The following is a 26,107-nucleotide window of genomic DNA, read 5'->3' as shown; positions in this document are numbered from 1 at the left end:
TTGTTTAAATGTTATATGAGTATATAGTATTTATAAAATCAGAGGGAAAGAAAGCTATTTCCATGGGCGGGGGTGGGGAGTACTGGCAGGTAGAGGTCCTTAGGGGACCTGATTTAATGAGCAAGGAAGATCGATATTTAATTAACATATCAATTGTTGGCATGTCAACTGATGTTTTCCCAAATCCTTGAAGTGGAGGTTCTCTTAAGTAGGCAAACTGTCATCTGAAACATTGTTTATAATTCTTCCATTTAACTAAGGCTGAAGAATGGACCGAATTCCAATGTCAAAGCAGGAGAGGATTAAAGAAAGTCTTATTGAAGTGCCTCAAATGACTGCCTGTCCTGTGCTCATCCCAGTCTAGAATTCTTTCTCCAAGGTATCTCCTGGCACCTTCCTAACACCGCTACCATTAACTTCAAACTTTTTAGACTTGAATTTTTCTTTGTTTTCTCTTTCCACCCCTCTCTGTAATTTTTTTTTTGAGAGTGAGAGAGGAGAGAGAGAGAGAGAGAGAGAGAGAATTTTTTTTAAAAAATATTTATTTCTAGTTCTCGGCGGACACAACATCTTTGTTGGTATGTGGTGCTGAGGATCGAACCCGGCCGCACCCATGCCAGGCCGTGCTACCGCCTGAGCCACGTCCCCAGCCCTCTGTAGTGGTTCTTAAAGCTTCATTTTAAATTTTCTTTCTTGGTTTTGCCATCTCTATTCACCTTACTTTGGGGGACACTGTTTTACCTCTCCCCCTCTTCCCTCTCTCCGCCATCCTACCAGGCTCAGGAGAGACTGTATATGTTCAGTCCCTGCAAATGCCATGTTTGAACAGATTCCGGAGAAATGTTGAGGTCAGCTAGGTAGCTAGGGTTCCTCTGCTTTTTTCCCCAACTTTTTTTTCCCTCTCAGTACAGAATTGAACGCAGGGGGTGCTGTACCACTGAGCTACATCCCAGCCCTTTTTGTAATTTAAATTCTCACTAAGTTACTGAGAGCAGCCTCAGACTGTTGATCCTCCTGCCTCAATAGTTGGGATCTCATCACTCCCGGCATCCCAGCATTTCTTGAGCGTTGCTGGGTGTCCTATGTGGTGGTAAGGACTCGAAGGTGAATAAGGAATGATCCCAGAGAAAAGGCGACCAGATGTGATAGTGCTCCACTGGACAGTGAGCACAAGCAAAGATGCCATTGACGGGCCGGGGAACAGCTGGTAGGACTTGGCAGAGAGAACAGCATATGCCAAGGTCTAGTGGTTCTCCAAGTGTGGTCCCAGACCTGCCGCATCAGCATCGCCTGGAACCTGTTGAAAATTCCAATTCTCAGGCTCCATCCGTGATTTACCAAAGCAGAAACTCCGGGGGTGAGGACCAGTGATAGTATCTGTTTTATCAAGTCCTACAGGTGACTCTGATGCAAGCTAAGAACTGAGAATCAGAACTCCAGAAGAGACCCGAAATGCTTAGGATGAAAGAGGAGGAAAACAGTTCAGGGTGCTTAGGATGAGGTAGGGGAGAAAGGCCAGAAGCTGCTTAGGATAAGGGAGAAGAGAGAAAAGGATGTTTTCTTGAAGGGCCCCGGAGCCAGTCAACGGGTTAGACTTTGTCCTAGGTTACGGCCTGAAGGTTTGAAGCGGGGCCTTGTGGCACTCACACCACCACTCCCAACTGGCTCTTCTGGGAGCTGTAGCACTTACTGGGACCCTGGGATGGAGAGCTTACCGCCGGCAGAGCCGAGCTCCCCCACGCCCCGCAACACCAGGCAGGCGAGCGGTCGGGCCGCAGACCCTCCCAGCACAATAGGTCTGCTGTCCAGGGAGAGGTGACCACTGGCTGGGGCACACACCGAGGAAGGCACGCCGGATGCAGACTCGGCGTGGGAGGCCGGGCGACAGCCAGCTCGCAGCCCCCAGCCCGCAGCGGCCCGGGAGGGAGGCTCTGCGGCCCAGGCCCCGCCCCAGCCTGCGAGGCGCGGCCCTCCGGGCCCCGCCCTTGGCCCCGCCCAGGCTCGCGCCCGGCCCACCTCCCTAGGCCAGCAGGAGGGCTCGGCCCCGCGTCCGTGCGCGCGCCCGCGGCGGGGTTGCAGGGCTGGGCGCGCGCCCCGCGTCCCGGGCAGGAAGATGGTGGCGAGCGCGCGGGTGCAGAAGCTGGTGCGGCGCTACAAGCTGGCGATCGCCATCGCGCTGGCCATCCTGCTGCTGCAGGGCCTGGTAGTGTGGAGCTTCAGCGGCCTGGAGGAGGACGAGCCAAGCGAGGTGCTCCAGCGGCCAGGCGGGCGGGCAGGCCGGGCGCGGGGGCGCGCGGGGTCCTAGCGGGCTGAGGGCGGCTCGGGCCAGCAAGTGGGGCTCCGGCAGCGTGCGTGTGGGCAGCTGGAGGCCTCCAGGAGCCAGACGTCCGGCTCCTGACTCCCCTTTCCCAGGCGGGCCTGACGGGCTGTGCTTCGGCGTGGTGGGTGACCCAGAGGCCCGGGCCGCGGGCGGACTGGGGGCTGGGGCGGGAGGAGAGGGTCATGGTGGGGTGGTCTCCTGCCGCGGGAGCGGTGAAGGTCAGGCGCGGGGAGCAGGGCTGGGAGGCGGGGCTGGGCTGGAGCCTGCTCCGAGGTGGGGAGCCCCAGGCCAAACTTTCTGAAGTTGGGAGGGGGCGGGGGTGTGCACGCCGTGGGTGGAGGAGTGGGGCGGAGGGACCCCGGGCATCTATGTCCAGCCGCGCTTGAGAGGCAGCGACAGATAGGAAAGTGGAGCTTTGGAGTGGAATTACGGCCTGTGACGAAGTGTGTACCCCCACGAACTAAGAGAACAGGGAGTGACCCTGAGGGAAAAAGCTGGAGAGTCCCCCAGTTGTGGCTTCTCAGCCAGGGGTTTGGGAGGGAAAAGTTGAGCTGGCTTCAGGACATTAAGGAATCCGGGAGAGACCCCCTGTGGCTCTAAGGGGATAGGGATGACAGCAACTTGTTCAGCAGCGCCCAGATTCCCTGATCCAAGAGTCTTCCTCATTCTTGTTTGTTGTGTTTTTAGCTGAGGGCCAAGTCGCATCCTCCCCAGGGTGGTTCAGAGGGTCCAGTAAAATTGGAACTGAAAGGGCATAGAGGGTGAGCCATACTCTTAAGCTGTGGCTACAAGTTAGGAGTTCCCTGCCCCTGCCTCCACTTCTGGTCCCTCCAGGGCTCTGGTCAGAGGCTGTGCTTGCCTGCCCTCTTGGGCTTCTCTACCTGGGAATTGAAGGCCAAGGGAACCCCCGTGTCCACTTTGACTTCCTGCACCTCTACAGTCTGGAAGGCCTGGTGTGGAGATTGGAGAAGAGCTGATCTCTCTTGTTTTGGGGGGAGAACCAGAAGCTGGAATGGGGAGGGGAGCAGGAACAGTTACATGAGACCATTACTCCATAAGGAGTTGAGGGTGGGGACTGGGGAGGCTGGCTCTGTGACTTCTGAGGGAATGAGCTTGTTTTGTGTGGACCAGGGTGCAGGAGGAAGAGGAGAAGAGAGTTTCAGGCCTAGTATAAGAAGTCTTTGGGACAGATAAGACTTTAAGATGGACTAGCTACCAACAGAGTTAGAGAGCCCCTGACCCTGAAATATGTGAGCAGAAACTGGTGACCACTCTGGGGAGGGAGATGTCAAAGCACCTGAGCCTTCTCAGAAGCAAATGGCCCCGTGCTGCATTCGCTTGTGAGTCTCTGGATGATCTGAGGACCTTGCTTCCCTGTTTATAGCTTGGCATGGAGAATTGGCTCAGTGGAGAGGTTGGGATACCCCAGCCTCACCCCTTCCTCCAGCTTGGAAATTGGAGGAAACTGACAGAGGAATCCTGGGCTGAATGGAAAAAGATCCTCAGTGAGCTAATGTTGAGCATCAGGCAGCCACTGATGCTTGAACCCCTCAGTAGCTACCTCACCAGACTTGGGGGTTGCCAGGCAGCATAGCACAGTGCTCGGGAAGGCGGCTGCTGAAGTGGGACTGCCCTCTTCACCATCCTGTTCCAGCTCTGCTGCTGAGCACACCACCAATGAATCACCGCTCCTCTTTCCATATCCTCCTCAGTACCCCCTCAAGACTGGGTAATAGTAGCACCTCTCTTGTTGGGTTTATACAGACAAAATGAAATGATGCCTGTGAGCATTTGTAGGAGTTCCTGGCACATGATAAGCTGTCAGTAATGTAACACTTATTATCTCAGCACTGCACCTAGGGGACAGGAGTTCAGTCATTCAGTCAACAAACATTTATTATGTTCTATTCACACCAGGCACTGTGCTAATATGGAGAGATAGAAATAAAGACTAGGTGAGCCCTGGCCCTCATGGGCAGAGTCTACAGAGAAAGACAGACAGTGAAAAGGTTAGTCACCAGACTAACAAGGAGGCTGGTTTAGATCGGGAGGTTGGAAAGGCTTTCAGCAGGAAGAGGTGGGCAGGAGAGTTTGGGCAGAAGGCCCTGGGAGTGGGCTGAGCTGGGTGCTCTTGAGGAATGGACAGGAGGGTGTGGCACTTTCCCTGAAAATGAATCCATACTGCATGGCTGAAGGGGCCACAGAAGGGCCTGGGGTTTTGTTCTAAGTGCAGCAGGAGAGCACCACCCGGGATCCAATGTGCTTTTAAGATGTGCACTCTGCTGTCTGTGGGAGGACTGGAGTGGCTACCTGGGATGATCACTAGACTCCAAAGAGCCACTTGATAGTTTTCAAAGCCTTCACAAACATTCTCACCACTTGTTTTATCACCACTTACTTTAAATGCAGTCTGAGAAGTCCAGGGAGGTGGGGTGTGGGGTGAGCATTTCTATGTTCACTGTCTCCATGGCTCAGAGAAGGATTCCAGGGATTCTCAGAGCCAGGAACTGGCCAAGGACTTTAAGTGCCTCTTCAGTGGGGAACAGGGGGCCTTTGAAGCCAATATGCATCCAGGCTTGAGGACCAGGCCCCATCCTTAGTAATCAGAGGGGGCCTTGCAAGGCCTCACAACCTGAGGCTCTGCTGATGCTCACACGGACTTACCTGGGAGAGGACAGGGCAGGGGCTATCGACTAAGGCTTCTCTTATTCTTCACCGCTGCCTCCTGGTCCCCTAGCCTCCTCTGGGATTGTCCTTCTCAGGGTCAGCCAGCTCCCTGCTGCAGTGCAGGGCACCAACATGCCTGCCTCCTCTCATATCCTGTCTCCCACCGCAGCCAGCCTGGCCCTGTGCCCTGTGCCCTGCCCTCCTGACCAGCTTCCTGACTCGCTGATACTGGCTTCCACCCGGGGAACCCACACCTCTCTGCCATATCTACCCACCGAAGCTTGGGAATGTCTTTCTCTGCTTGCTGTGTAGCCAGGCTCACCTTTCTAGAAGGCTGCCCAGCCCAGGGTGCCCTTCCCGATGGGGGTACTGAACAGGATCAGCTGCCTCCACTCAGGTTTCTCTTAGATGGGGAGCCTCCCCAGCTCTCATTGGGAACCTCTTAAGTCATCAGAGGGCTAGCTCAGTGCTAGGCACAGAGGGCCTGGGTGCCAGGGTATGGGAGAGGGGCTCTGGCCTGAAGGTGGCTGTTAGGTTCTTGCTGTGCTCAGATAGGGGAGAGAATGAAGATCCTAGGGAAGTGGGGGACAGGGAGAGGCCAGCCAACTGCTGTCTAAGATGTCTGAGGGTCTTGGGCCTCTCTTGACTTCACATTTAATTGTTTTCTTCTCCCCTTCCAATAACTAAAATGGGAGCATAAAGACCTTTTGTAAATGCACCTAAGCCAAGACTAAAACCAAGACCATTGACATCCATTCATTCAGCCGGTGCTTACTGAATGCCTGTGATCACCAGACACTCTTGGGCTCTAGGAACAAACTAGCAAATAGCCCTCAAACACACAATATAAATAAATGGCAGGATGATGAAGGGTATCAAGTGCTGTGGAGAAAATAAAGCAGAGGATGGGAGGGCCAGGATTTTGAATACAATGGTGGGGGGCTCCCTGAGAGGAGGCCACTCATGCACAGTTGAAGGAGGTGAGGAGCAAGCTGTGGGAGGGGCTGAGGTCCTGGGTGCAGTGAGTGGAAAGGTGGGATGAAGGGATGTGAGGAGGCCCTTGTGACAGGATGAGAGTGAAGCAGAAGGGGTCATAGGAGAAGAGGTCAGAGGGCAGGGCTGCCAGATCCCACCAGGGGAGGCCTCTGGCTGTTTCCAGCAGCAGGATGGTGAGATGGAACTGAAGTTCTAACCGGAACCCTAGAGACTTGAGGCAGAACAAGAGCAGGTCCAGCAGAGAGGCAGAACAAGAGCAGGTCCAGCAGACCGGGGAATCCAGGCAGAGGGCGATGGAGAAAGTCCTAAGAAAGAGTCAGATTCTGCATGTATCTTCAAGACAGCTCCAACAGGACTTGCTGATAGATTGGGTGTGAGGGAGAGAGGAATCCAAGTTGACTCCAGTGTGTTTGGCCTCAGCCACTTAAGGATGGGGTTGTCATTAACCGAGGTGGAGAGGAAGGCTGAAGGAGGGGCAGGTTGGGAGGAAGAGCAGGGGCTCCCCCTCGGACCTGTAGGTCAGAGGTCTTTATGCTCCCAAGAGAGATGACACGGAAGCTGCTATTTAAATGCCTCAGAGTGAGAGAATTCTGGGAGTGTGGATGAAGTTTAGACACTGAGACTGAGTGAGATCACTGAGAAATGAAGGCGCTCGGCTGGGGACAGGCCCCAGGGTTCCCTTTGGGAGCTGAGAGACTGATGAGGTGTGGGAAGGCCCAGGAGGGTCTCCTGGAAGCCAAGGGAAGAGGTTGCCCCACTGAGGTGTGCTGCCCACAGGCCACGTGAGAAAAGGACTGAGCTCTTGCAGGGCTGGAGGAGAGGGGCCATGAGAGAGGGCTCACACGGGGTGCAGGAGGGGAATGGGACAGTGGTAGAGACACCCTCTCAAGCTGCCTTCTCCATGCTTTCTCTCTCTTGCCCCTCACTCATGGCTGAGGGCATGTGCTCAGGGAGACTGAGCGGCTGTTGGTGAGAGGGCAGAGCTGAGCTCAGAGCTCTGGGGACTCGGGACCTCTCTTTCCTCTGTCACTTCCATGTCTCAAGACACCAGCCAGATGCCTCTGTGTGTCAGCTACTCCACTGGACTCGGGAAATGGGGCTGCCATGGCTCCCCTCAAGGGGTCCACGGTCTGCTACAGGGACATCCAGGGCCTCAGAGCTCAGTGTATCCCGCTCTAGGGCAAGTGTGATGGCTGCTAGCCAGGGAAGGGGAGACGGGACTGGAGAGGAGGGTGGTTCAAGCTGACCAGGCCATGGGGGAAGTGCCTGGGTTGGAGTCGAGGAAGCAGGCACTTAGAGGAAGCACTTAGAGCCAGGAAGCAGGGGTGCGGCAGGCTCGTGGAGGGCTTGTTTCCTTCAGGAGAACCTGCTGCGAGTCAGCTGTGGGCCCAGCTCAGCCTCACCTTTCCAGCCAGAGACCAAGTGTGGTGGTGGCTCAGGGGCTTACCACCTACAGGCAGACCTTGTGCCAAATTCGGGAGCGCAGGACTTCTCTAGGAAAAGGGTGGGCAGGAGCTCCTAAGTCTTAGGGTGCCCCTGCCAAGGTAGAGCTCAAGGAGGCAGAGTAGGCAAGTGACTGTCCTAGTGACCTCTGTCTGCATATCTTTTACAGAAAGGAAGGCAGAGGAAGCCACGACCACTGGACCCTGGCGAGGGCTCCAAGGATACAGACAGCTCAGCGGGGCGGCGGGGCAGCGCGGGCAGAAGGCATGGGCGCTGGCGGGGCCGTGCTGAGAGCCCAGGCTTGCCCGTGGCCAAGGTGGTACGGGCAGTAACCAGCAGGCACAGAGCCAGTCGCCGGGTCCCCCCTGCCCCACCCCCAGAGGCCCCAGGACGCCAGAACCTGAGTGGGGCAGCAGCTGGGGAGGCACTGGTAGGGGCTGCCGGCTTCCCACCACATGGAGACACAGGGAGCGTGGAGGGTGCCCCCCAGCCCACAGACAACGGCTTTACCCCTAAGTGCGAGATCGTGGGCAAGGATGCGCTGTCGGCACTGGCCCGGGCCAGCACCAAGCAGTGCCAGCAGGAGATCGCCAACGTGGTGTGCCTGCACCAGGCCGGGAGCCTTATGCCCAAGGCTGTGCCGCGGCATTGCCAGCTGGCTGGTAAGGGACAGGGCATTCTGATCCTTCCTAGGCATGGATGGGGACATAGCTTGGCTCAGATCTTCACCCTTATTTCCCAGAGGGCCCAATCTCCTTGCCCAAGCTTTTGTTAAATGTATTAAGTGGCAGAAAGGGAGCTGGGACCCAGGGCTCCAAATGTGGGCTTCTTCCATTGAAAGGTGTTTTACCCGTACCCTGTGACCTTGTGTGGACCTCAAAGATGCGTCTGTTTTCTACTCTCAGGGAAGATGAGTCCTGGCATCCAGTGGGAAGAGATTCGGGCCCAGCCCGTGGATGGCCCCCCAGTACGCATCGCCTACATGTTGGTGGTTCATGGCCGCGCCATCCGCCAGCTGAAGCGTCTCCTCAAGGCTGTCTACCATGAGCAGCACTTCTTTTATATCCATGTGGACAAGGTACTGGGGGCAGGAAAGACCAAGGGTGTCTGGAGTGAGCAGAAACTACAAAGATCACAAATAGACAGGGTCTCTGACTTGGCTTAGGCAGCTGAGAGATAGGGAGACTGAAGCTCAGAATGGGGACATGTCCAGCAGCAGGTGGCACAACCCTTTAGGAACTAGAGCCCTGTCCTTTGCTTTTTACTTTCTCTACTCCATGTTATTTGTGCTCTCCCCTGGGGTGGAGTTGGGGAATTGTAACCCTAGGGCCCAGCTGAGTAGCCCCCAGCTGAGTACCCCCTCTTCCCCAGCGTTCCAACTACCTGCACCGGGAGGTGGTGGAGCTGGCCCAGCGGTATGAAAATGTACGGGTGACACCCTGGCGCATGGTCACCATCTGGGGTGGGGCCAGCCTTCTGAGGATGTACCTGCGGAGCATGCGGGACCTGCTAGAGGTACCTGGTTGGGCCTGGGACTTCTTCATCAACCTCAGCGCCACTGACTACCCAACCAGGTGTGGGGATGGGGCTCTGAACCTCTGGGTGGGAGGGGGCCCCAGCTGGGCAGTCAGGGTTGGAGGGCTCTGATGGGCTCCTCCTCCCTTGAGCCTCATTCTGGGATCCATACATGACCCTCTTGGCCCCCTTGGTCCTAGCCATGTATTAGAGGAGGAGCTGGTAAAGGTGATCTGAGGATTGGGAATGATAAGAGAAGGGGAAAAGGAGGAGCCAGAGTCTGTACCTGGGTACATCTAGCAAGGGAGGGAGGATGATGTGATCTTTCTTGGGACCCCATGTGCCTACCACCATAGAGAATTAGCCAGGGAGGGATAAGGCTCATGGCCAGAGAGCTCTCAGCAAGAGAGAAAGGTCCAAGGGAAAGTGCTGGAGGAAGTCTGCTCGGGCCAGTGGTTGAGCAACCGCCCCTCACACCCCATTCTCTCACCAGGACCAATGAGGAGCTGGTAGCATTCCTATCCAAGAACCGGGACAAGAATTTCCTCAAGTCACATGGCCGGGACAACTCCAGGTGAGGGAGGTGTGGAGGGAGGCCCTAGTGTCTTCTCAAAACCCTTCCCACACAGGGGGACTTAGTGATCCCAGCCTTGGGTTACAGAATCTCCAGACCAATCACAGATGGAGGAGTTCTGTTTGCTGGGTAGATGAGAAGGCCTGGCCCCACTCTGTGGATCCCTCGCCATGGTCCTTTTGCCACCCCCAGGTTCATCAAGAAACAGGGCCTGGACCGGCTCTTCCACGAGTGTGACTCGCACATGTGGCGCCTGGGTGAGCGGCAGATCCCTTCAGGCATCGTGGTGGATGGTGGCTCCGACTGGTTTGTGCTGACACGCAGCTTCGTGGAGTATGTGGTGTACACGGATGACCCACTTGTGGCCCAGCTACGCCAGTTCTACACATACACGCTGCTCCCAGCTGAGGTGGGTGCCTGGGCCGGCCAGAGAGGGTGCGGGTTGGGCTACCCACAGCTCATCTTCCACACCCCTGCCACCTGCAGTCCTTCTTCCACACGGTGCTGGAGAACAGCCCAGCCTGTGAGAGCCTCGTGGACAACAACCTGCGGGTCACCAACTGGAACCGCAAGCTGGGCTGCAAGTGCCAGTACAAGCACATCGTGGACTGGTGCGGCTGCTCCCCCAACGACTTCAAGCCACAGGACTTCCTACGGCTGCAGGTGCTTGCCATGGCCTGGGAGGCCGCCTTGCTAGGCCTTCACCTAGCTTTTCCCCAGGAGCCTTCCAGGTCAGAAAGGCAGTATGGGCCTCCACTGGGAGCAGTCCTGGGGTCTAGGCCCACAGCAGTAGCAGAAAAAGCCTGGAGAGGCTGATTGCTAGGTAGTGCTGAGAGGGGCCGGCTTCTGCCCTACTGTGGGTCCCAGAGCCCTTCATTCTCCTTGCCTCTCCCTCTCCAGCAAGTCTCCAGACCCACTTTCTTCGCCCGGAAGTTTGAGTCGACTGTGAACCAGGAGGTCCTGGAAATCTTGGACTTCCACCTATATGGCAGCTACCCCGCTGGCACGCCAGCCCTCAAAGCCTACTGGGAGAACACCTATGACGTGGCCGATGGCCCTGGCGGACTCAGCGATGTCATGCTCACCGCTTACACCGCCTTCACCCGCCTCAGCCTGCGCCATGCTGCCACTGCCGCACCTCCACAGGCCACCTCACTGTGCAGGTGAGACCCCCTTCTGACATACTGCAGGCCCTCAGGGTGTGGTGCCCTCTGGGAGGCAAATCGGAAAGACAGTCCCTGCCCACAGCAAGTTCCCAGTCTAAGGCAAGGGAAAATGCAAGAAAAAATAATGATAAAGAAGGCAAGAGCCAGGCACATAGGTGCTATGGGTTGTGAGATTTGGGGCAAAGGAAGTGCCTGGGGATGGGACTCTCCAGTGCCCCCTCCTTGGGACTCCAGGCTGAGTCAGGTGTGCTGATGGCATCTCCCTTTCTCCCTGCTGGAACCTTAGGTTTGAGCCCAGGGGTTTGCCGTCCAGCGTGCACCTGTATTTCTATGACGACCATTTCCAGGGCTACCTGGTGACGCAGACGGTGCAGCCCTCAGTCCAAGGGCCAGCAGAGACGCTTGAGATGTGGCTGATGCCCCAGGGGTCGCTGAAGCTATTGGGGCGCAGTGACCAGGCCAGCCGGCTCCAGAGTTTGGAGGTGGGACATGTCCTCCCCCTTGGTTTCTTTTGACCCCTAGCAAAACACAGGGAGTGGGGAGAGAGGGACAGATTCTCTATCGGGCCTTCATGAGCTGAGTTCACTGGAATCTTCTTACCCAGTAATGGCAGCCTTGGTGGTGTCCCACTCAGACATGCCTGTGTCACCCTGCATGTACACTCTGAGGATCTCTCCCAGATGGGGACATAGGACATGTAGTGAGTAGGGAGGGATTGTCATTCCATCGTAACACAAGCCCAGTCCTTCTACACTACAAGGATCCTTCTAGGGGTATGAGGATATTCCCGTTGAGCTTTTGGGTGCCGCTTCATTCTCTTTCCTGGTTACCTTCTGTGGGATGGTCTGCCTATGGCCCCACCACTGTAGAGCAGTTCAGAATGAAAGCCTAGAATGAATCTCAGAGCTGAAGAGATTAAGATTCTCCTAGGGGCTGGGGATATAGTTCAGTTAGTAGAGCTTGCTTCACATGTACAAGGCCCTGGGTTCAATCCCAGCACCACAAAAAAAAAAAAAAAAAAAAAAAAAAAAAAAAAAAATTCTCCAAGTCTGTCCCTTTTATTTTTCATATGGGGAAGCTGAGGCCCAGAAACAGTGACTGGCCTGAGGTTACACAGTAAGAGCAGCATCAGAAGAGAGAAGGACATTTCCTCCAGGCTCCTACCCACCTCCTCCCTCCCTACAGGTTGGCACTGAATGGGACCCCAAAGAGCGTCTTTTCCGGAATTTTGGGGGGTTGCTGGGACCACTGGATGAGCCTGTGGCCATGCAGCGCTGGGCCCGGGGCCCCAATCTCACAGCCACTGTGGTCTGGATTGACCCAACCTACGTAGTGGCCACATCATATGACATCACGGTAGATGCGGAGACTGAGGTCACACAGTACAAGCCTCCACTGAGCCGGCCCCTGCGGCCAGGAGCCTGGACCGTTCGACTGCTTCAGTTCTGGGAACCTCTGGGTGAGACCCACTTCCTCGTGCTGCCCTTGACCTTCAACCGCAAACTACCTCTCAGGAAAGGTAAGGATCTAGTGCCTAAATGATGACCCAAAGACAGAATCGGATTTTTCAGGGAGATGACTTCAAGAAGGTGACCATCAGAGCTGACCCCATCCTTAAGATAAGGGAAGGGAGGAGGTTGGGACCTTGATCTTCTATCCCTTAGCATGCAGGGCCCTACAGTGTGGTGTAGGAGAAAGGGGAGCTTTAAAGTCAATCAGACTTAGGTTGGGAACAGGCCTCTGCTGCTTTCATTGGACCTTAGAAATTACTTGGCCTTCCTGAGCCTCAGTCTGTTCACATGTGAAGAAGGATAGTGCAACTATCAGACCTCCTGGGTACCTGGGACACATATTATTAAACTCACTCAAATTTAAAAAGGGGAATCATTGGAAGAATACAGGATGCTTCCTCTATCCTTTGGGGGTAGCTTGTCCCCTGTCCTAGTCTCTCTGAGATCAGCTTCTTCATACATGGCCTTGCAGAGCAGCAGAGCCTGATCAGGGCCTCTGGGTCCCCAAGTTCCATGTTCTTGGGACAGCAATTCTGACTGGTCATCTCAGTCTACTGTGTGACTGACTGAGCAGAGTCACGTGGCTCTCCCCTGACTTAGCTGAGGCTAAGGAAGCAGATGAACAGCAGCAGAGGCTGGGCAGCTTCCTGCAAGGAGCTGGAGATACCAGGGACGAGTACTGGGTAACAGCTGGGGGTATGCAGTGGGTGCTCAAGCTAGATATTTCCTTCCCTCTCCACATCTTCTCACAAGAAAGGTTAACCCAGGTTGAGGGTGACGGGGGACACTGGGGGTTGGGGAGATCTAGGGCAAGTGAGCCACATCTGCAGCCCTCCTGGAACTCAGTCTGGTGAAGGAAACAGAAGAAGGAATAGAGGCAGCTCTGCTGGTGGGGACTGGGGCTGGGTCTCCAGAACAAAGGCAGAGCGTGCTGTATGTAAGTGGGAGGAACAAAGCTGGCAGGTATCTGATGAGGGGACAGAGAGTTCAGGGAAAGTAGGAGATGGGAAGGCCAGCTGGCCAGGCAACTGGGCCCACAGGGAGGATCTAATAGGTTGCCAAGGGCTCCAGGAGCCACTGACAATGATCAAGAAGGGATGTGAGTGACACAAACCAGGTTGTTACCTTATTTTCTAAAGTGCCTTGAATCCTCTGTTTGACTTAATGAAACAGTTGAGAATTCAGGGAGTACATCCTTGGTTTCATATAACTTACAATTTTATAGACACAGAAAGTTCCTTGGATTGGTCCAATGTTACTCCACCAGATGAGATTCAATGGCAGGGCTGGGATGGGAACTGGGCTACTCAGACCTGACTCCTGGGGCTGACCTCGTACTTATTGCCTGCCCTGCACCTCCAGATGATGCCCTCTGGCTGCACGCGGGACCACCCCACAATGAATACTTGGAACAGAGTTTCCAGGGCCTGAGCGGCATCCTGAACCTGCCTCAGCCAGAGCCTGTGGAGGAGGCCGCCCGGCGGCGCGCAGAGCTTACAGGGCCTGCTCTGGAGGCCTGGACAGATGGGGAACTGAGCCGCTTCTGGTCTGTGGCAGGACTGTGTGCCATGGGCCCCTCTGCCTGCCCCTCCCTGGATCTCTGCAGACTGACCAGCTGGAGCTCTCTGTCCCCAGACCCCAAATCAGAGCTGGGGCCTGTCAAATCAGACGGGCGACTCAGGTAGCAGGGCCCCAGCCAGCACACCCGGAGAACCCGGGAATTGCACCTTACAGACAATGGAGGGCTATCCCCTCCCACAGGCAGGAACCAGAGGCCCCCCGGGGGTACACCACATCAGCCATCCAGAGCCCGCACAGACGGCAGCCACGGTGGGCTAATGTCTCTGCTAGGGACCAGAGGGTTGACAGGAATGGAGAAGGGCTCCAGCAGCATTCCGAACCCAACTCTTCCTCCCCCTCCTCTCTAGTTTGTTTGTTATTTTTATTTAAAATGGGTGTGTGTGGGGGAGGAACTAGAAATAAAAGATGTGCAATAGGGCTCAGAGCAGCCCCAGGAAGTGGGCCATGGCTGGGGGGAGCGGGCCCTTTTGAGCCCATCTGCTACTGCTCTGGAGAGGCTGGGTCTGCTTCGCTCTCCAGGGCTGGGTCCCCCAGCCTGGGCTGTGGTGCTCATGGCTGAGGCCCTGCAAGGGTACAGGTACCCTGCCAGCTCTGAGGCCCAGAGAACAGGTGTTCAGGAGCCACCGTGGAGCTGGGCTCTAGAGGGACAGCCTCTCCCCTGGTAGCCAGGGGACCCTAGAGCAGTGAGGGAGTCTGGCTCTAGGACTTTCTAGCACACCCTGCCCCTTGATGGGAAAGGCAGGGCATCAGGGCCTACTGAGACCATTACAGTTTCCCAGGTACTCCCAGGTGTGCCCTGGGGCAGTGAGCCTCATTAGCAGTGTGGGAAGCCTGTCAGGGGCTCAGAAGAACCCAGAGTCGCATTGTGCCTGAAGCTCGGTGTGAAGTCTGAAATATGCAACAGAAGAAATATATCTCTATCTCTCTAAGCAGCCTCGTGTTTTTCCTCCTGCATGTCGGGGATCCATCGCTGTTCCCAGGGCCACCCTCTTTTAGGAATCTTAGCTGCTATTTTAATGGCCCTGAGAAGGCAGAAATCTCAGCCCCCCAGAGCAGGAACAGCTTCAAATCCATCCCAGCCAGAAGGATGCAAAAACTTCTCCAGTGCAACCCTTTCTTCTTCTGAGAGGTCAATGGCCCTGGGAGGCTCAGAGACTTCCTCATTGCCACTCAGCAGGCCAGCATGAGGGGAGCTTCCTTCTTGAGAGCCCTGATCCAGCACTTCCACCTCGTCAGGCTGCAGCAGATGTTGGCTTTTCTGCCTTCAGTGTCACCTGGGCCCATCCTGGAAGCCCTCATTGTTCTGTTTCGTGGGGCACCCTCAAGAACAGAGGCAATTCCAGCCTTGGCTTAATGGTCATGCTGGAGTTTGTCCCTTAAAGCTGGGAGTAAGACTTGGGTTTCCTGGCCTCTGACCTGGGACCTAGAAAGGTTTGTCTAGCTGCTTGCGGTGGAAGGCCGAGGCAGGAGGACCGCAAGTTCAAAGCCAGCCTTGGCAACAGCGAGGTGCTAAGTAACTCAGTGAAACTGTGTCTTTAAATTAAATACAAAATAGGGCTCGGGATGTGGCTCAGTGGTCTAGTACCCCTGAGTTCAAGCCCCTGTACCCCACCTCAAAAAAAAGGTTTGTCTATTCCTTTCCCTTTCTTAAGCCCCTTCCCCACCTCTGACTCCCCTCCTGTCATTAGCAAGGGCTCAGTGTTCTTCACACCTTCTGTAATGTGGGGAGCAAGAGTGAAGGTTTCTAGACCCAAAATCACCACTGCTGATCACACTGGTCTCAGCTCAGCTTGGTATATTAAAGGGCTCAATTCCGCCCAGGCTGCCCCATGTCATTTTCCTAGTTGCCATGAGAGGGCGCTCCTGACCACTAAAAACAGCACCAGAGAGGGTTGTTCAGCCACTGGGCCGACTGCATGCAGTTCTCATTTAATCCTCCCAACCCCTAAAGTCAGGCACTTTTATTACCTTCCTGGGGCCTATCAGGAAACAGATTCAGAACTGTGAAATGACAAGCCCAAAGCTTGTCATCCAGTGGTGGCAACAGACTTCAGAAGGAGGTAGAAAGCCTTAGCCACTGAAATAACTATGCTCTCTCTTGAGGGCTTGACTAGACAGGTAACCAGAAGGGGCGAACAGCAAGAGCATACAGTTCATGATGTTCAGGTACAGAGGTGAATATAATTGTGTTTTACTCCTATTTTAGTGAATATCTGAAGCTGTACTCTAGTCCTCAAGATCACTGGGGGTTTTGTTTCTCAACATCAACTCTGAAGGGTTTTTTGGCTCTGGGGTTGGTACCCAGGACCTTGTGCATTCGAGGCAAGTGTTCTATTTCTCAGCTATATCTCCAGCCCAACTCTTAGGCCATTAAACAGAAAAATTACTATCTGGGTTCGGCATATTAAACACAGGCCAAACTAAAACAGTTGAACTGCTGGCCCAGAGCACACAAAGCAGCCCACAGTTAACCAGGGCTGCCTAGCACAACAGTTCTCAAACCACTGTTGTCTTAGTTTGGGTGGCTCATGCACTGTGTGTCAGCCCCTGCCACTCCCACCATGTCACACCAGGTCTTAGTTCCACATTGCTCTCATCTACTGCAAACATTCTGTATTTGCATTCTTGTTTAGCCCAATAGATCATGAACCTGGTTTAACTGGTCTGACAGTCCAACAATGGTTGTCACTGCTCGCCAGTGATGCTCATTTGCAGGCAGGCAGAAGAACGAGGAAAGTCTAGTCCCAACCCCGTTGCTCTGGCTGTCTTGTCTTGGCTTTAGTGAAGTAGAAGCTCTGTAGGACCCAGGACCAGAGTCTAGGACTCTTCCCAACAGGCTTAGAAGGTAGGCTTGAAAGTGGAGGCCCTCTTGGCCTCCCCTCCTTTGTTCACATCACTGAGGCAAGTTTGAGAGCAGCTTCTCTGCCAGAATCCCTAGTCTTTTAGTAGGGAGAGTTAGCTCAGCCTGGAAGCTCAGTCAGGCCAAGTCCCCAGAGCTCACAATATTTGCTCTGGAAAGAGGAAGAACCCCAGCAGAGAGGCCTTTGTGTACTGTGGTACAAGCCCAGTTTCCAAGGTAACCATGGAATCCACAGTTCCATTAGAGGTGGGAGCCCAGACCAGAAGACAGCCAATTGGCATCCAGAACCCAGTTATGTAGGCCAATAAGAAGTAGAGATGGGCAGAGTCAGACTGAAAGGAGATCTGAGAGCAGAACCTTGGCAAACTGGAGCTCCCCTGCCTGGCTGTCAGGTTCAGCAGAAGCCAAGTCCTTTCCCACCAACCCATTCTCCTGAAGTGATAGAGATGCCCTCATGGCTTCAAGGCATACAGAGGGAATGCCATCTACAGGACACCAGGTCATGGCCTAGTACTCCTAAAAGAAGGCAGAAGGGGTGGAAAACCTGGAGAGGTGCTCACAGGTACCAGGGCTCTGAAGGGCTTGATCCTCTTGACCCTCTGATTCGGGGGAGGACCAGTGGTCCTGGTGGCCACCCTCAGGGCTGATGCCCTTTCCTGGCACTCCATGCCACTGCTTCTGTGTCCACACCATGGACAACAGCTTCCTAGCCATAGTCAAGGCCATAATCAGTACCTACTGCCATTCCAAGTCATAGGGTTGGAGCAGATGCACTCTGAGCCCCTAACTATAGACCAGAAGCCCAGCCCCATCAATAGGTTCCCTGTAACAACATTCCTCCCAAAACCACCTGGGAGGAATGCTATATGGAGGCACTATGAGTCACTGTCTCTTTCCATCAGTGTCAAGTTCTACAGTGCCACAGTCTGATAGGAGAGGGCTGAGTACCACGGGTTGAGTTCAGGCTCTTGGGTTCTCTTCTGCCTCCTCAGACCCACTGTTTCTAAGGTTATCTGTTCCTCCTCCCTAAATGTGTCCCTCTGTAAAGTCTCCCTTACACATGGCACTGCTTCCCTGGGTTGAAGGGAGACATAGGACAAAGCCATTGTGCTCTCCTGCCCAGAGAGTTGATGCAGCAGCAGAAAGGAAGCTGCCTGCACCCCAGTCTGCCCTGTGTGTTAAGCAGGTCATTCCCACACCAGGTTCTGGAGTGGGATTCTAACCCAGGGAGGAAATGGGCCACAGTCAGTCCCAGGCTGTCCCTGATTGAGCCTCTGGGGAGGGTAGTTTTGTCCTTGGTATTCCTCCTGCCATTCTGCTATTGTACCAGTGCCACCCCCAGTGCTGCCAGGTCCTCTGCTCCTTTCTCTTCTTTTATTATCCCAGCCAATATGTAAGCACTCTTCCCCAGCAAGCCCTTGCCTCCCCAATTCTGGCAAGAGGGCCCCTGCTCAGGGGAAGCAGTTATTCAGTAGGGAGGGGCCTTTGGGCTCTCTTCTCTGAATGCATCCTCCTCCAGCCTAGGTTCTCGGTGGGTCAGGACAATAGTATGGAAAGGGTTAATAACATACTGGCCATTGTTAAACTCTGCAGGGAAACCTCAGTGTCTTCACCCAGCTCCCCAGTTTCCAGGGAAAGTCCAGGGGCCCAAGGGGCAAGTGGCAACATCAGCAGTCAGGGACAAGGGAACCATATGGCATCTATATAGAAAGCAAAGGCAATCTTGAGCTTCAGCCCCCACCTCTGCATCAGGTCCAGGATGAAGAGCTGGGGACAGGAGGATGAGGTCTCCCTCCAAAGCTCACCAGAGGTTGTTGTCAGGTTGTGAGAATAAACCAGTGGCCCAAAAGAAATGGAATCTCTCTATGCATCTCAGAAATGCTGAGGGTCTGAGCTGTGGCCTGGGACTTGGCAGAGAGGTCTAAAGGATGGGGGGGAAAGGGAACTGGGGCAAGACAGTGCATTTGGACTCTACTCTCTTGCACAATGATCCTAAATCTTGATTTTTCACCTTGAGTTGTCCTTCGTGACTCAAGCTTTACTGCCTCCATCCCTACCTCAGCACCATGGCACGCCCCTGTGAAGGAACAGGAGTCCTGAGGTATGCAGGGGAGGGAGGAACTTTGGGGCTACCATCTGGGAGTGGTGGAAGATGGGTATGCTGGCTCTTGAAGCCAGTAAGGAGCCTGGTTTTTTAAGGAGACTATGAAGAATGCATGGGAAAGAAAGAATGAGATGAAGCCTAGAGGTTTCTTGGGGAGGAGGGAATGTGGGACTCCTACTCTTAGGGGGATCCAGGCAGAAGCTGGATAATAGTGGCATGTCTTTCTGGCTCCATTGGTTTTTCTTGGTCAGTGTTATCCCCAAGGAGATGAGGTATGCTGTGTGAGGTTCCCCAGGAGCCACTATGGACCCTGTGGCAGCTGGTTCACTTGCCCAAGTAGAATGTTCGACAGGACTGGCAGCAGCAGACTCACCAGCTGACAGCACACTTTGGGCTCTGAGCCTGCAGAGGTGGACATTCAGTCCTCCTAGCCTAGTGCTGCGAGAACTGATGTTCCCGTATCACTCTTTCATACACAATGCCTCATTAGAGACTCTTGGGTTGGAACAAAGAAAGGGCCACTAGTGAAGGAGCTAGAATTTGATTGGAGGCTCCACTTCCCTTTGTATATAGGGAAAGATGACAAACCTTAGCCAAGGCAGGTCTACCAGATCCCTGCAAAGAGGTTTTCAAAAGAGCCAACAGCTCTAGGATCCAACTTATTTCCAGGAAGGACCTGTTGCTGGGGGAGAGAACGCAAAAGCAGCAGTCCAAAAAAAGGGTAAGTATACAGCCAATACCTTTGCTCTTCCATCACTCAACTGCCACCAAGTTATGAGGCTCTGCCACTATCTGCACTACTACCCAACTGTGGTTCTGCTCACCCATCCCAAGACGCAGCCACCTGCCTTGCTCAGGGAAACATCACTGTAGAAGGGAGTGACCCCATCTTGCCCCTTCCTATTTCTTCAGGGACCTTGAAGACACAGCATTGTGCCTGCAGAGACAGTCCCCACCAATCTCCTTTGCCTAAGGACTAGCTCTACTGGGCCTTTCTGGAAAAATGCCAAAGTGGACCCCCACAAACCCCAGGTCACATTTGCCTAGGATCTACAGGAAGTGGGGAATCCAGGGTTATGTCCCGAGAGAACAAGGTAACAAGTTCAAGGTGAAACTTCAGAAAAGGAAGACTTCTCTGCCCCCAAATAATTGGAGCCCATGCCTATATGCAGAGGAGGGTCCTCAGAAAGAAGCCACTCCTTTCTGGGACTGCAGCCAACCCTACCTACCGCCAATAGCCAGGAATGGCTACCCTCCCTGGCTGCAATCGCCCTGCCAGGCCTTTTAAGTGTTTGGTTTGGTTGACAGTGAATGCCTGCCCCCAGCCTGCTCTGGGTCCTCAGTAAGTATTCCCAAAGCCAGATTGTTTGCTGCTATATGGTTTGAGATAAATTAAGAACCAGAGAAGAATGTGGGCTTACTATGTCTAGCTATTGTGGTAAGCAGGAAGAAGTCACTCGTCACCTACCTGCCTCACCACTGGAAGGACGTTGATATTCCAGGTCAGATGGGGCCTGATTTAATCTCCTGCCATCCCTGGTTGGACTCTGCTCTGGACTCAGAGAGGCAGGGGCCTACTGTGTAGCCATCTCTGGGGCTAAAGCCTGCTCCTTTGCATGTGGCTTTAAGAGAGAATACAACTGTGTTGCTTCCTCTATTGACCTCTCTCCCTCCCAGCACCCAGCACCTGGACTTTTAGGGGATACACAGGGAAAGCAGCTGGGATACCAAGCTCTCCTCTTTCTTTTCCTCTGGGAAATGGTGCCAGTGTAACCCTCTCCTCAAAACAAAGCCCCCCTTTTCATTTCCTCACTCTGACAGGATTCCTTCCTGCTTTCTCCCTTTAGTGTGCACAAGAGAACATGGGTAAGAACCAACAGAGCAGTAAGCAGCTTCATCTAAGTTTGTCCCCAAACAGCACAGATTCGTGATTCCAGCAGGCTTTATTTAGGCCCAGGAAAGGTCTTCCAAAAGGTATCCCGGCAGTCATCCGAGTCTCCTACAGAGTCAACTTCCAACAGACCTCTTCCTTAGAGGCCCTGTTGTGACCCTAATACTTCACTTCTGGTATCACCTTCTCCTGTCACCTGGGCTCCAGTCTCTGTTCCAAGGCCTCAACCAGGACTTCAAAGCATGTCTACAAGTTTGAAGGTGCCCTCAGGCTTTGCAGGAACAACGTGGACAAAAGTCTTGTAGAGCACAGCACCTTTGGGCAGTCTGGTGACCAAATCTACTGCCTCCAAGTTATTGGGATTGGGTACGTAGACTTCTTTAGTGTAGTGGACTATCCCCTCCTCCAGGGCATACAGGTACTTCCTCTTCCCCAGCCCCACCTGCAACACACAGACCTGGTTAGTTGGATCAAGAGCCAGGTGGTATATCCTAGAGCCTCCACATAGACCTCCCCCCAAGATTCAGGTCCTGGGGCTGAATGGTGAGGTTTAGAGAACTCCATGTTTCCCTTCCCACTGCTCAGTACTTTTTTGCCTTCTACTCCATAACAGAGAGGAAAAAGAAAATTCCAACAGCCAAATCTGTTGGCTGCTGTGTCATAACACTGGTTGGAAGCCACACTGAATGGTCCCAAAACTAGACCCAGGGAAAATGCCTCAAATCATTGTCCCTACGAATGTGCTTTATTTAGACTTTAAAATACTTTAAAAAAATACTTTATTTAGACTTTAATATACTACCACTTGAGCCACATCCCCAGCCCTTATTTTATTTTTGGTACCAGGGATTGAACTGAGGGGTATTCGACCACTGAGCATATCCCCAGCCCTATTTCATATTTTATTTAGAGACAGGGTCTCATTGAGTTGCTCAGCACCTCACTTTTGCTGAGGCTGGCTTTGAACTCACAATCCTGCCTCAGCCACCCAAGCCGCTGGGATTACAGGTGTGTAGCACCATGCCTGGCAATCTATATTTATGATAGAGCCTGAACTTTATATAAATGAAAATGTACATCAAACTGGTGTTTAATGACATACACAAATATATGTATACATACACATACACACAGATATGTATACATATATATCAACTCATTTAATCCTGACCTTGTGAATTACATACTATTCTCAGTCCCATTTTTCAGATGACAACTACTAAGCACTAAGATCCTTGGCAATTTATTTTACTGTGTCTCAGCATAATACTAACTACTTTATAAGTCATCTTAAGGACTAAATGAGTTTATGGTCACAGAGAGCTTAGAATGCTATGAACTCAAAAACATGTTAGCTCTTACCACTGTTATTTTAGCAAGTTCCAAGAGTTCTCTAGCCACACATCCAATGTCTTTTAAATTCTAAAAAATAAAGCTACTGCATTTGAAATCAATTCACATTCAAATAAGCATCTCTGAAATAATTACAGATTACTATCAGCCTTTCTGTGTCTATTAAAGTTAGCAATAAATGAGCTGGGGGTATGGCTGAATGTGGAACATTTGGCTATCATCTGCTCCCCAGCACTAGAAAACAAACCAACAAAAACCTCCTACCCACAACAAAGGGGTGGGAAGCTTAATTACAAAGGAAACTAAACTGAGGAAGGGTAGATGATTTTAAAAAAGGGGGGGGGACTAAATTATCACTTAAAATAATGTGAAGGGTACAGTATAGTTCTGTCTTAACAAAGAATTCTTCTATCTCATGAACTAAGCCCAACCTGCTGAAATTGGAATCCCTGCCTGATATGGATCTAATTTCTGAAGCACACAGTGAATTGTTTTTACTAAATTCAAGCTACCTTTCAACCACATAGCAGGTTTACGCAAAGAAAAATCTTAGAAATCATGAAAAATGAATAAATTGAACTTAATTTACTAAGACTCAAAAAAAAAAATCAAAGAAAATATCTGAACTTACAAGGCTATTACCCTCTAAGAACTGAGGACTGGAAAGGAGAACCAAAATGTTAGGCTAACATAACATCAAGGCAAACACGGCTGGGCAGACTACACTGCTTGTTGTTGTTTTATTCAAGTTTTTTTCTTTTAATATTTTTTTGGTTGTCAACGGACCTTTCTTTTATCTATTTATAGATGGTGCTGAGAATTCAACCCGGTGCCTCACAGATGCTAGGCAAGCACACTGCCACTGAGCCACAACCCCAGCCCTTATTCAAAAATTTTTTTAAAATATTTATTCTTAAGTGTAGACATCTTTATTTTACACTTATGTGGTGCTGAGGCTCGAACCTGGTGCCTCATTCATGCTAGGCTAGCACTCTACCATTGAGCCACAATCCCAGCCACCATCATTAGTTTTTAACAGAAGAAAAATAATTTACTGAATTTGATTTTAAATCTGAATTTAATTCTAAAAGCTCCTTTCAGTCATAAAAAGGGAAATGTCTACTTTCTTAATATGTGCATTATTATTAAAAAATATTATTTTTGGTACTGGGGATTGAACCCAGGAATATTCATCACTGAGCTAAATCTCTAGCCCTTTTTCTAATTTTGAGACAGGTCTCCCCTAAGTTGCCCCAGCTACCCTCATACTTGTGACCTCCCTGCTGAGCCTCCTGAGTAGCTGAGATTATAGATGTGTACCACAATGCCTGGCTTAGAATTGTACATTATTAAGAACTTTTAAAAACATGTAACTTTTAAAAACATTTAAAACTTCCATCTTACTATAGCTTAAGCATACTGCTTCTCAGTGCTCAGGTAGCTGCAGTTGCCCCACGTATCAAATTATATAACCCACTCCTATTTCCCACTGAAAAGAAAATGAAACATAGGATGTGCAATCATCTAATATTAGACAACACTGTTACTTGGGCCCTGCCACTCTCTTAAGTTTCTGGCATTTCACCTGTGAAATGGGGATGGATCCCACTTGACAGAGATTTGGTAAGGAGAAATGAGATAGTAAGGGCAGGAATAAGCACAATGCTTAGCATATGGTAAGCATCCAATAAATGCAACTGTTATCATTACTGTATTTAGGGACAGAAAGGTGGTCCTAGAAAAAAGGGGAGGGCCCCCAAGCAACTCACGTGGGCACCTGGGTGCCAGCGAAATTGGCGCTGAGTCCCAAGGATGTTGCCAGCATGAACATAGTGACCTAGAAGAGAAGTCCACAAGTGTGCTCTCAGCCCTAGTGATATGACAGCACAGCAAACTTCTAGGAAAACATGTTGGCTGGCCCAAGTGCTGCATACCAACCTCTAAGCATGTCCCTCAACAGAAACAACTGCCAAATGGTCCAAGCAGTGCCCAATCCCCTACCCAGCATCCTCTTCACTCTAGTTTCATAGCTAAAGTTCACACTTACTTGTCTTCAGGATACTTCAGCCCTAAACTGAAGTATGGAAGCTAAAACACACTCTCACCTTCCATTTTCTTGATGCCATAATGTTTGCCTCGTGACTTTCCACCAAGGTTTTTGGAGCTACCACCCGTCTTCTTGGATGCATTTCTGACAGCAAGAGTTATAGCTGAAGGAGGGCTCAACAGGGCTGTAACTGCAGAGAAAACAGAAACACTGTTAGATCTTTCTCTGCCTCCATGGCCCATTTGCTAAGCTAAGAGGTGACAGGGGAAATAAGAAAGATGTGTGAGGGGAACAGAAATGCTAAGTGTTAGATTTCAAGGAATTTCTAGAAGTCCTTTGGCCTTCTCCCATAGCAGGGGACCATTCATTTCTTGTACTGTCTGGAGATTAAGTGCTGCCTGAGGTAGGGGCGTAGGAGTATATGTGTGTGCATGTACTCGCTAGGAAGTGGGGTGTACAGATGTGGGGAGAATAGGAAAATATAAATGGGAAAAAAAAATCACATGCTCTGGATCCTGGCACATTCAGTCCTATTGAAGAAACCAAAAAAGCCGGCAAGAGGACACCACAGCACTGCCTGTTTCAGAGCCTCACTCACCCTCACACCCCATGGAGAGGCACAGTCAACCCAGACAGGCCAACAACAGGACACCCAGAGCGGCCTCAGCTGCAGCTTCCCCACCCTTTTGAAGCTATCCATTCACCTACTGCAACCAGACACCTGCATACAAAAAGCGCAATTGGTGGAGCATGGCTTCCACAGGCTTCTGGACACTTTGGCAAGTTGTTCCCTTTCTTTCCAAAGTACATCAAACAGAAGTCCAACCAAGATCAATACAATGTAAGAAGTTAATCTGACCTCATCCTAAAGTGCTCAAAGGCATTTATTTTAAATAAGAACAAATGCAAGGCCAAGAAGGTAGGGCATTTATTTTAAAAAGGACAATGAATTCACACTCATACTAACCATGGAAGCCTCTTGCTGTACGACAAACCTAGGAACAGCAGTCCTAGCTTTCAGATCTCCAGACTCAGTCATGGTTTGAGTACTATGCAAACATCTGTAGGGAAGTTTTTTGAGTGTATGCAGCCTCTTTATTAAGCATTTTGGAAGCCTAGCTTTCTAAGTTTTCATGAGAACAGAAACTAGCTGGAACAAAGGAGCACGGATAAGAATTAACAGAAAAGCCAGGGGGAGATGTGCAGGCCTGTGATCCCAGCAACTGAAGGGCCTGAGGCAGGAGAATCCTAAGTTTGATTTGGTAAGGATTTGGTAAGGAGAAATGAGATAGTAAGGGCCATCCCTTTTTACTTGTAGATAGGGTCTTAGTAAATTGCTAAGGCTGGCCTGGAAACGACTGGTCAGCCTCAGCCTCCCTAGGATTACAGGCCTGTGCAACCTTGCCCCGCCTCCTTTTGTTCTTTAGGTCTAAACCTCAGAGGTTTCCTTAGAGGACTTTCCTGACAATGCAATCTAAAAGAGGATGCACATACTCTCTTTCTTCATGGCACTTGTAAAAATCAACTATTTTACTGATATATGCTTACTGATCCTTCTACTAGCAAGAACTGCCCAGCGGCTAGAGACCATGTCTTCATATTTTCTTCTGAAAATATGTGTCTGGCACAGAGAACGACCTAAATCTGTTGAACAAATGGATTAACTTTGTTTGGACTCAGTCCTTTCCATGGATAAAAGGATCCACACAAACCAAGAGAGGGGAAGCGGTGTGCCTGCTTCACCAACCGCCAAGGAAGTCCTCTCTCTGGGTTCCAGATAGAGGAAGGACACGTGCTTCCCAACCCTCCCCGCCCCGCGCAGGAGAGCCCAAGACCTGTCACGTGATCAGTGGCAGCCCCCCCCCCCCCCTCAACCCTCGCACGCCCCCAATGCATCCAAGGCCACCCGCGGGGGCAGTTTCCAACTCCCGGCCTCCCTCCCGGTTCTCCCCGAAAAGACTACAGCACCCCACTTACTAGTTGCCCGCGTCCTCAGCGCCAGAAGGGCCGACGCCATGATTGCTTCACACTCGCTTCCGGTCTTGGAAATCTGCTTCCGCTACCTGGAGGTTTATTTCC

The 26,107-nt window shown here is 52.0% G+C and overlaps 2 protein-coding genes across 2 annotated transcripts; one reads left to right on the top strand and one right to left on the bottom strand.

Moving 5' to 3' along the window:
* The first annotated feature begins 2,048 nt into the window (after positions 1-2,048).
* Xylt2 (xylosyltransferase 2) lies at positions 2,049-14,665 on the top strand. Its single transcript, XM_026387089.2, has 11 exons — positions 2,049-2,248; positions 7,596-8,088; positions 8,332-8,504; positions 8,798-9,000; positions 9,435-9,515; positions 9,708-9,924; positions 10,002-10,178; positions 10,416-10,678; positions 10,968-11,163; positions 11,867-12,200; positions 13,555-14,665. Exons 1-11 carry the CDS (start codon positions 2,114-2,116, stop codon positions 13,875-13,877), a joined length of 2,595 nt encoding a protein of 864 aa, XP_026242874.1. The 5' UTR covers positions 2,049-2,113; the 3' UTR covers positions 13,878-14,665.
* A 5,996-nt stretch (positions 14,666-20,661) lies between these two features.
* On the bottom strand, positions 20,662-26,075 carry Mrpl27 (mitochondrial ribosomal protein L27). Its single transcript, XM_026387065.2, has 4 exons — positions 26,006-26,075; positions 24,087-24,218; positions 23,751-23,818; positions 20,662-21,070 (listed from the first exon to the last, which is right to left on the bottom strand). Exons 1-4 carry the CDS (start codon positions 26,043-26,045, stop codon positions 20,864-20,866), a joined length of 447 nt encoding a protein of 148 aa, XP_026242850.1. The 5' UTR covers positions 26,046-26,075; the 3' UTR covers positions 20,662-20,863.
* Positions 26,076-26,107: the final 32 nt, after the last annotated feature.

This window comes from Urocitellus parryii, chromosome 7 (genome assembly GCF_045843805.1).
Source record: "Urocitellus parryii isolate mUroPar1 chromosome 7, mUroPar1.hap1, whole genome shotgun sequence".
Lineage (NCBI taxonomy): Eukaryota > Metazoa > Chordata > Mammalia > Rodentia > Sciuridae > Urocitellus > Urocitellus parryii.
Note: the sequence above shows the minus strand (reverse complement) of the source record. Positions and strands in the feature narration are given on the sequence as shown.